Source organism: Uloborus diversus, chromosome 4 (assembly GCF_026930045.1).
Source record: "Uloborus diversus isolate 005 chromosome 4, Udiv.v.3.1, whole genome shotgun sequence".
Taxonomy (NCBI): domain Eukaryota; kingdom Metazoa; phylum Arthropoda; class Arachnida; order Araneae; family Uloboridae; genus Uloborus; species Uloborus diversus.
In genome coordinates, this window is record NC_072734.1 from 139,969,658 (window position 1) to 139,981,308 (window position 11,651).

General features: G+C 34.0%; 1 protein-coding gene across 1 annotated transcript in view; it reads right to left on the reverse strand.

Annotated features, from left to right (window-relative positions):
* Positions 1-10,294, reverse strand: part of LOC129220868 (papilin-like) — a 49,299-nt gene extending 39,005 nt beyond the window's left edge. Inside the window, exons 1-2 of the mRNA XM_054855300.1 lie at positions 10,207-10,294; positions 7,804-7,998 (exon numbers count right to left, since the gene is read on the reverse strand). Coding sequence (XP_054711275.1) covers positions 7,804-7,998; positions 10,207-10,252 — 241 coding nt within the window. The 5' untranslated portion in view covers positions 10,253-10,294. The remainder of the gene's footprint in view (positions 1-7,803; positions 7,999-10,206) is intronic.
* Between the last annotated feature and the right edge of the window lie 1,357 nt (positions 10,295-11,651).

Sequence of the window (11,651 nt, forward strand, 5' to 3'; positions counted from 1 at the left end):
GCTTTTCGGACACCCTGTATATTCGATTACACTAAATTATGAAATTTCATTAACCATTATAATATTTGAAAAAAAAAATATTTAAAAAAATACAATTAGTACATTATAATATTTTTAAAAAGTCCTGCTTTTATTATTGTTTTGTGCCACTTACGTCATTGTTATCTTCATGCGAGTCGGACCAAGCTATTACGTTGTAGAATTAAAGGTAATGCGTGGTACCGAGTTTTCTTCGATCAGCTGAGAGAAATAGTTTAAAACAGTTTTTTTTTTAAATTTAAGGAACTTTATAACTTCTATCAAACTCTGTAACTCAAGCTTCATTTAAAAGAATTTATCCTCTGCTTTTGGTAAAAAATAAATAATTCACATTCAGAAGATGTAAACAAAAACTTTGTCTCATCATATAAAACGTTTCAATAAAAAACCGGCGGCAGTACTGCATTTTTTGGCTACATGGTGGAAAGAGGTACTGGTAAAAAAAAAAAAAGTCATCAGTTTCAACGACATTTTTCGAGGGCTGCAAGCTAAAATCCTGATTTTGTTCTTCCATTTTCTGCAGTTTATAAATTCAAAGAAGTTACATTTTTTTCTTTGATCAAAGCTGTGTTAGCATAAAACAAGATGTTAACGAAAATAAGATCTCGGATTTTCAGGCAAAAGAAAATGTTTTGCTTCAAAATACTGGGGTTGGAAGTTGGAATAGGAGGAAAGTTCCCTACGTTCCATTTGTGAACAACATGTTATTATGCAAGGCTGATATATTCCTGACTGCAAGAGTTTCCTTGGTTCAAAGTAGGAGTGCGACATCGATGTCGATGTTTTGGAAACATCGATGTTTATAACATCGATGTTTTACTTTTGATGTTTTTGGATCATCGATGTTTTGATTTCGATGCTTTTTCGATGTTGATGTTTTTGCATTTTAATTGAAAATTATCATAAAATTTGCTCATATTTTCTCGCTAGGTAATTGAGTTAACTTATGGAGTTGCCAAAAAAAAATCATTTTTTTGGACCATTTTATAAGATCAATTTTTCTGTGTAGAGGATGTCATTTTTGGGAAGATCACTACAAGATAGTAGATTAACTAGAGAGTGACGAAGAGGTCAAAGCTATTGGAAGATAACCTGATACTAGTAGTCTAGTGCCAGAACTTGCAGTCGATTTCAAGGCTCCAGTTCTTAAACTAAAGGAAAATCCTATACGTTACTACGGTGAAAATTATAACTTTAAAAATTTAGAGCAGGTAAAAGTTGCTTTTAAGTATTTGATAGTGATGGCAACTTCTGTTCCATCGGAAAGAGATGTTTCTCTGACTGGTGGGATAGTCTGCAAAAAGAGAAATGTGCTTCTGGGGGGACAAAGTAAACAAACTTCTTTTTCTCCAAACTGTCAACACCAATAGTCGAGGTTACTAATCGACTTCCCCCAACAAGTCGTCCCTCTATTACTTACAATTTGTGCTTAATTATTAACTAACAGTACAACACATATTTCCTGCTCTTAAAAATAATTGCTAGAAATAATTTTATATTTTTAAAACAATTAGCACAACTTTTTCTCATTATTCAACTGACGGTAAGTGCTATGATACATTTTTCTTAGATTCTTTTTTGATGTAAATTTACTTTTAGTTTCATTAAGTTTGAAAATATTTCCTTATTACTATAACTAGTTTGTATTAATCGGTACTTGTCTTATATTATCAATTTTTGTCCTACTATAATACAAAGATGTTAAGAAATTATTCTTATTAAATTATATTCATGATTTGAGGTTCAGTATTTTCAATATATTCGTCGAATACGTATTCTTTTGTATTGCTTAAATTAATGTAATATATTCAAAAATGTATGTTATACATTGATAAAAAGATCGATGTTTCAAAACATCGATGTTTGCAAACGTCGATGTTTTTTGGTCGATGTATCAATACCATCGATGTTTTAATTTCTAACATCGATGTTTTGCCATCGATGTCGCACCTCTAGTTCATAGATACTGGGAAACTAGAAGTCAAATAATTTTTTTTTTTTTTTTTTGATTTTTTATTTATTTTTATGCGCAAGTTCTCTTAAAATGGAATAAATAAAAAGTAGAAGGAAGTTGCAGCGCGTCCCTTTTAGTGGAGCTTATTTTTGAAGTATGAAAATAAGATCTTCTCACTCTCTAATTTAGTTCCTTTTTATGAAGAAAAAGTCGAGGTAAAGTTTTAACACAATTGAACAATATCTAAAGGTAACTCAATGATGTAAAAGTTGGTAATGCGTATGATTAATGTAGTGAAGATTGGTAAATTTAAACTAATTAATAAGGTTAACCTTTTGAAAATATATTTATGTTTTATGCATAGTTTTATATTTTAACTGATAGATTGCAAACCTATATTATATAAAACTGCAGTAAAAAACAAGGAAAAAGTCAGCTTTCTGTATCAATGCAGTTTTTGTCAAAAAAGATGATAGTACATTTTTTTTTTCAATTCAGTACTAACATGTAAACAAATGTATGCAACATTAATCTATTTTCACAGTGGAAAAGAGAACATCCGCGTTATTTCCTGGGAAAGAAATCTCTCAGTTATTGGTAGTTTAAAAAATTATATCCTGAATAGAAACTGAGGCTGCCTTTGAATTCATTCAAGATTAGTAATGTAGACACTAATTCACGCAGTGTGTGTTGACCCAACGCCACTCTTGCCACTGCCATCTATCGAAGGTCGAAAGTATCAGAAATTAATAGCGGAGTTAATCATCACCACACTAGAGTCAATGCCTGTGAACTGAAAAATGACGTCATCATGCATCGGCTGATCATCAACCATATTACTGTTTTACGGAAATCCTGTTACATGTTAAATTTTTCATATCACCGCTTCTTTTAATCTCCAAGTATTTGATGTTTCAAAACAGAAAATCAAAGTTGGATTCAAAATCCGTAATAAGCTATATTTTCCTAAAATTTCAAAAAACAAAAATGTAAATTATTGAAAATTTTAGAGTGATTTTCTTTAACGCAATTTTTAACTTTGCGAGAATTTTTGATGTTATATCTTTGCTTCAATTTTTAGCCTAAATTACATAGAAACTACTTTGGCAAATCTATGTACGGTTTTTTTTTTTAATTTTTAACAAAACAATCAATAAAATGAAACTTAATTCTCCATTACAATGAAAAAATATCCACCGAACAATTAAATTAAGCTTTTAAAATCTGCCAAGTAAAACCAATTCATTAAATAACATAAAAAGTTGATTAAAATAATCCTGAAAACTAATAAACCAACATTAAAAAATCCATCAATAATAATCCGCCAAAAAGATTTTTTTATTATAGGTGCGTCATTTTACTTGGCAACTTGTTTGTTTTCTACCTTGGCGAAACAAGAAAATATCGTTTATGTTTGCTCTTCTTTTTCGAGTTTTACATTTCTATGAGACTTTTAATAATAATTAATTATGCAACTTATATGGCGATATGTTTATTGTCATAGTGCGTCATTTGACACGCGGTATTGCTTTTTACGTCTTCACCTTCAACATAAAATAAAATATTTGGCCCTGAAAATGACCTTTCTTTTGAAGGAAGGTATTATGAACACTTAACTTTTTAAGAAAGGTAAAAAGATTTACTTCTTTAAAATAAAAAGGTTGAATGTACAAGCAATTAAATCAAAAGCTATCATTTCTTATTTTTATTAAGAGGAAATCGGAAAATCTTCAAATTTCAAAATTATAAGTATACTACATATATATTTATACAGAAAATATATATCGTAAAGGTATGGCAAGTATTAGTGTAGCAGAAGCACAGTTTCAATAGGCATATTTTTCATCTTGGCGATTCTTTTTTCATTTTATTTACTGCTGTCTTACTTGTTAAACTTACAATGAAATTACATTTTTTGGCGATATCATGAATTATTTTCTTTATTGATGGACTTATGATAAAACGAACGATTAAATAAGACTAAATGTTGCGTTAAAATAAAAAGTAGTTCGCCTAATGATTGAATTAAGCTAATAAGAAGAAAATTGTCCGCCAAACAAAAAACAAGCTAAATGAAATTCGTGAATGGTTCTTCTGAAATAAATTGCCAACTAAATTAAACAAATCTTAAGGCTGTTTCTTCAGTGTCAGAAACTTTCGTTTCTAAGACTTATTAGACGTAGCAACAGCAACAATTTTTCAAAATACAACAACAGGTTTCGTTAGCTAAAACTTTTTTTTATTTACTAAGCTATAGAATTAAATTAGTTCAAAGACTGTTCAAAGGGGGGGATCAAAATTATACTCATTGAGTGATAACATTGTCGATTGGCAAGTTTTTACTTCTATATGAACACTTCAAAAATACTTACCCAAGTGGATAAGGTAGCAACTTTTGAATACTGTAACTATACAAAACTACTACATTTCTTACATGCGGGATAAAGGTAAATTAGCCCTCTCTGTCGGGATTTTTTTTAATCTAATGGTGCGAGGAATTCAAAGATAATTTTCTATCGACGGTCAGTTTTTCTTGAGCCGACATCACACTTGAAACTTTAGTGCAGAAAATGCAATGTCCAGTTAACTATAATATAACAGGTAACACAGAATCACATTTTTTTTGTCATTATTATGTACTTGTACTTGAGGTAAAACATCAATAAGATGAGGCAGATATTGCTTATGTGCATCTCACTCGGCAATTCATCAGAAAAATAATCATTCACAATGCTAGAAAACTCATATGGAGCCATAAGACTCATTGCTGCAACCACATTTATGATTCGGATTCAAAGTTGTTATTATGATCCAGCTAATTATCAATATTTCCCAAATCTAGCATCCAATGGATCACTTTGTATAGATCCAGGGCAAAAATGACGTTTTTTGCTCTCCTTTGGAAACGAAAAAGTAATTTCCTTCGCGAAGTTACACAACACATTTATGGACCAAAAAGATTTTCGTTGGACTAAAGAGAAATTTTAAAGGTAAACTGGCTGATCTGCGCTTACGTCATCAAATGTATCGTTGCCAGTTAACAGGCATTGACTCCAGTACGGTGATGAGTTAATACACTAATTTGTTAATCCACTATAATATTAAAATCTGTTCGCGTCCGTCTGTCTGTGTGAAGATTGGTCTTTTCGAGAACCGCTGCCAATCGAGAGTCGAACGAGATAACGATCAATTCTAAATTTTCGAAAGAAAACAATAGGACCAATCTTGTAATTGTGCGACTTTAATTAGCGGAAACGTTAATTAACATAACGTTATTCAGGAATTTTTATTTCTTTCCTGTTGCCATTTTGCATATGGGTAAGCAAGTAAAATTCTAATAATTGTTTTAAAAGAGATTTTTTTGACTGCTGTCCAAATCTTATTAAACAACGTTTCCATCTAGAATTTCATTTTAAATTAGTTTAAAATTAGTTGCTCTATTCGGACATAATATTTATTTTATCGTCTGTCCTTTTTTTTTTAATTTTTTACATTCAACGTTCTTAACTCTTTTCAGCATATGAAAGTTATTTTTTTAGCTATGATTATTGATTGTAGTGTAAGTTTATCATTCACCGGCCTCATATTTTGGTACATTTAGGATGTGCGGCTAATTATGTTTATTTTGTTGCACTTTTTCCCGTCACATGGGTGAGTTTTCGACTTGTAATAACTTTCTTTTTCCTTCCTGTTTCTATTTTTGAAATACATTTTGTATCGTTAAAAGAACATGTTAAATTTAGATTGTTTGGATTTCTTTAAGTGAAACAGAGTTTAACGAAAAAGATTGTTTTTAAGGATTTTAACTAAAGCTAAAAACTGGATCTGATGACTTGGTATTAAATTAATGCTTATTGGTATTTATTTAGTCTTGGTGCTTTAGTTTCACGTAATCAATCAAAATGTGTGTGTCATTTTATGTAAAAAGCTGATTGTAATTGTACATAAATATTACAGATATAGTCTATCAGATGTAATTCATTTTAACGTGAGCACAGATTATAGTTGATAATGCATATATTTTCATCTTTTGTGTTAATTGAAAATACTCATAACTTGTATCATTGATAACTATGATTAACGTTAAAGAGATTTTTGCCAAAAATATGCTCTACTGGTGTTTTGCAAACCTTGCATTACGCATATTTATTTACTCCTTAGCGCTTTAGAAAGTGAGTCAGAGTAATACAAAAGCATCAATTGGACATCTCTTTCATTTTTTAAGTAGCCCGTGCAAAGCCGGGCACGCAGCTAGTTTCTAAATTTAATTTTTGAAATAAACCAATTAACAATTTGATTTGAATTGTTTGGACTCATGGGCACCCATATGGAGGGGGCAAGTGGGGGCTCAACGCCTTTCCTCCCCTCAAGAAATGAGAACTTCTTTGCTTTTAGTACTTTTTTCGTTGCATTTCTTTTCCAGAAATAATTAATAAGTTATTGAAAATGTCAAATTTTAATAACTCTAATCTGTGCTGAAATCGGTTTAAATGGGCTAAATATCCTGCTAAACTACGGGGGAAATATCTGAGCTCCCCCTTAAAATTTTGCATATGGGCGCCCATGAGGTGAGAGGATATAAGTTTGAACAAGGAATTTCATTTTATCTTGTTGCAAAGTCATTAGAAGATGTAAAGATTGGGAAAATCAAATGTACAAGCGAATACCTAGAACAAAGAGAACTAAATCTGAGAAGAGAATATAAAGAAGTGTTGGAACTTATACATCATTCTTAATGCTGTTATAGTGAGGCATTATATTTATGTCACATGGAGAAATTCACCGTGTCCAGTGGATGTCTAAAGCCGTATAATGTCTCAAGCAATGGACGTTCAAATCTCAATCAAGCTAACTTCATAAGAACAAGGACTTTCAAGATATGTATATTTTCGTAATCTTTATATACATGAAAACTTGGGTTTACCACAAGCTTAGTGCACACCTTACAGCAACCTGTTGCTTGAAATTACTACTAGAGAATACTCATCAATACATTCGGCCATTTCAGAGTTATCAATAATTTTCTCATCATTTGTGGTATTTATCAGGACTTTTTTTTTTTTTTTTTGATATTTTTAATAACGCTGTCAGTATATAAACCAAAAGACAATGGCGAATGCTATGCAAAATAAAGTTCCCGCTAAAAACGTAGGAAGTAGTCTACGAAAATCAGTGTTCATTTTAATTCAATTAAGAACAAATGCTTGGAACTTGGCTTCTTTAAAGCTTCCATTGGTGATATTTCAGGCTTAATGGCTATAAACAGCCAGAAGAGTCCTGAGAGATGTAAATGATCAAGCCGAATGCAATTATTCTCATTCGGGACTAAGAGGGAAAATAATGAATGATGAAATGGAGCTGCTATTACAGTTATAAGTTGTGGAAAATCATCAAAAAAACGTTCCTTGATCGCAGAAAGAAGACTCTTAATTTTTGCAAATCTGATGCAATATTAATTTGATGTAAAATTTTAAAAGTCAATGAGTACAATATGATGAACAATTTGTTTGAAATCTATGTACGTTAATTTTAAGTACGGTTGTTACAATTAATCTGAATTATTGAGTACATTTTCTAAACTTAGAGACTATTGTGAGCTAAACTCAAAATATTTTAATACATTGCTCCAAACTTTTGATCTATCATTTTTATAATAAATGGAACCCGTTCAGGGGCGAAAGATATAAAGTATGGAAAAATTTTATGTATTTTCAGCTCCATGCTAGTGTTCCTCCAAACCTCCTAAAAAAAGTGTTTGTTGAGCTTTAAAACCATTGTAAAACACATACACAAAATTAACAAGAACTTACGAGCAGGGTCAATGGCTGGGCAGTGCTCTGGTTTGACGCAAGATCCGTCAATGGACTTGACGTATCCTTCGTCACAGACACATCCGGGGACGCACATCAGGACGCAAACGCGTGGAGGGTCGTTGTAGTTGGAGCACGTCAGGGGGCATGCCGTGCCGCACGATTCGTAGTGGGCATTGTTGTGGCAAACCTGGGCTGCAAGAGTTAGGAGCGGGGTTGTAAAAAAAGGGTAGATATGCAACGTGAATATGAATTATTTCAAAAAGATACATTCACAGATAACTAGCGTAATTTATTCTTGTTCTCAAAAGCAATCAGGTACTGCGTTTCTGGATTGAGGCATTTAACGGCAAAGTTTTCACTCTCTAATTTATTTTGTTGAACGCTTTTTGAAAATTCCACATTATGCAATTTCGCACTTAAAAATTCTCTAAGAGAAGAAAGTACGGACGTTTCCGCAATATTTCTTCAAAATATACCGAGAAGTAATTTTAAAATGTCAAGTTATGCTTAAGTGCGACGAGCTTTTTCAGCATACATGGTTGGGCTGATATGTTTGGCGACCTTTTAGTCGGCCCTGACTTGTTGCCGGCACCTCTAACTTCTGAAAATTGTTTCATCTTTTCGCAAAAAGTGCTACAAAGTATACTTGACCCTGTATTACGTCAGGTCAGAGACATTATATGGTTTCAGCATGATGGGGCCCCTCCCCATTATGGCAGATATGTTCGTGAACATTTGAATCTGATGTTTGGCCCCTGTTGGATCAGGTTTGGTGGACCGGTTTCCTGGCTACCACGTTCTCCTGATTTAACCATGGGTTTCTTCCTTAAATGCTGTGGGCGCAACACCTGCAAATTCTGAAATGTATCTGGTTGCACGAATCATCTATGCGGTTGCAGATATCCAACAAAATCCAGGTGTATTTGAGCGAATTCACCAATCCATGGTCAGGCGTTGTAAACAATGGAGGAAAGTTTGAATATTTTTTGTGACATACAGTGAAACCTGTCTACTACGATACTGTTGGGACCTAAAAATATATTGTTATAGACAGGTTATCGTTATAGACAGTTTGATTATTTATGCTGACATTTTGCTGGAACCATGGAAAATATCGTTATAGACAGGTTTATTGTTATAGACAGTATTGTTATGCACAGGTTTCACTGTATTCACATGTTACCTACTACAGCACATATAATATCTTTCACCAATACATATTTTAGAATTAGATAATCTTCACTTCTTGTATCTGTCATGCTACTCTCCCATGACGTCTCCGATCGTGGATTGCTATGCAAAACCGAATCCTTGTATTGCCTCCTAAGTCCCCTTTAAGTTTGTCCCAACCAACATAAACAGATATCTACATGGTGCGATTCAAAAGTAACGAGCTTTCTTCTGTAGGTCGCTTTTTCATGACTCAAATGCATACGTTTGTCCTGTAAGGGCTGCCTTGGATATCCTCGATGAAGTCAAAATGTTTCCTTTTCAGCTCTGATTTTAATACTGGAAGTAAGAAGAAGACATGAAGCCTCAAGCCCGGACTGTAGGAAGGCTAAGGCACCCACGGCAGCATTGACTCGGACCTTCTTCAGTCAGAACTCTCGGCACAAGTTTCGCGCAGACTTTCCGCATATGCAACTTCTCCGTAACAATGCGTTGCACCGTTGTCTCCGATAAGTCCAGGGCTTTTGCTACTTGATAGAGACTCAAACACCAGTCCGTGTTCAAAAATTCACACACCCGTTGCACATTCACGTCAGAACGGGCCGAGGGCGGGCTCCCAGACAGGGGTTCTACACTCACCACTTCCCGGCGTTACGAAAGGCCTCGTGTCACTTTTCTACTTGCAAATAGGACAGACACACAGTCCCAAACGCATGATGAAGCATTGCGAACTTCTCGGAAGGAAACCGGAAAAAAAATGATCTCTTTCCGTTGCTCTGCGGAACTTTCCATATGGCCGTGTCACGCACCACCGCATAGGGGCTACTGTTAAAGCTGATGGTACCGCTCCGAAAGCTGGGAGACAACTAACCAAAGCCAACAACCCCACCACCTTCGCTGTCAAGCAGAGCAAGTTACTGAGTGTGCATGAGTCAGTATAACGTGAGGCTCATTATTTTTGGATCGTACCATGTACTTGTATTTTAGACAATAAAACACAAAATATTCACTTTTTGCTCAATGATTCTTAGCACCTTCGACATAAATGGGTGAAATATATTCCCCGGGTTCTCATCCGCATAATCATCAGTTTCTCATGTAGATTATTTTTCCTTTTAATATACATTTTTATTTATTTATTTATTTATTATTTATTTTTAAAAATATGCAAAAACCGAAATTTATTGCTGCAACATTAAGTATCTAGATTTTAAAAAACAAAACACGTACCTGCCAACGCAACACCAACAGCACAGAGCAAAATCAAAGCTTTCATGTCTCCTTCTCAAGAATAGCTGATGAGTAAAGGATCCAAGAAGATATACTTTGCTTTATATATAATTTCTGATTTTGCAGAGTGTTCAGTTTCTCACCTTTGAATCCGAAAACACCTGTCTATAATTCTTATCTCATATCTCGGGTATTGCGATACTGGAAATGTGTTTTTCATTTCCCAATCTCAGTAAAACTAAGATTTTGCTTTCTTAACCGTTACTATGGGGTTGATTTTGTACAATAGCTGCATGCAAGCACGGATTTAACGGAGGGGCGATCGGTATTTTCTAAAACGTTGAAATATTGTTTTCGTCGTTTTTTTTTCAGAACTAATCAAAATTTCGTACACATAGTAAGGCTATTTTGACCAGGACTGCAGAGTCGGAGGAAAAATAACCGACTTGAACTCCGGAAATTTTAGCGCTTTCGAATCGGACTCCGACTTTTTCCCCCCAAAATACCCCCGACTCCAACTCCGACTCTCAAAATTCAAAACCTTTGACTCCCGACTCCGACTCCGAGTTTTTAACCCTAAAATCAGTTCGACGCCGACTCTGACTCTGACTCCGCAAGCACTTGCAGAGTGGCGGATCTTGGGGGGAAATGACCGACTCCGACTCCCACACCGACTCTTGAAATTTTAAATCTTCTACTTCTGACTCCGACTTTGTTTTTTTTTACCCTAAAATCAGTCCGACTCCGACTCTTTGACTCTGAGTCCACAGGGAGGTATCTTTGATTCATAGGGAGTCGAGACTCGTTGGACCGTCACAACTATTTCGATACTATTAGAGGAATCGGAAAGTAATGTCTTTTTTTCAAACAAATACATTTTTTAAAATTTTTATTTTTAATCAGAGATTCAATTACCCTTGTTATCAACAGCCTTTTGCCTTGTAGTATGCAAATTTTCAATCCCGTATAGATTAAACTCAATTGATTTTTGTAGCAAAATATCTGGAAATGGCATCTTAGATACAACCCAAGTTTTCAAAAAAAATTTTGTAGAAAATGTTTTAGCAATCGGAAGAACGCTAAACCAGATGGTGCAATTTGTGGCGAGAATATTTCCACTATTATCAGCATAAATGGAGTGATCCTGAAACATGATAATGAAACACCACACTGCTCAACGCGAATCTTTAAAACATTAATGAGCTGAGGTGGGCTGCTTCACCCACCATACTCACCTGACATTGCACCATCTTGTTTCCCTTTATTCGATCTATATGTGACAAAAAAAAACTTTTGTTCGATATCCAAACTGTCGTCTTTAGATATTTTACTCACAAACCGATTAATTTCTATCTGGCCGGGGTTTAAAATGTGCGCACTACATTGCAAAAGGTCATTGATCATGAAAGCTATTAAGTCATAGACTAAAAATAAAAACTTTAAAA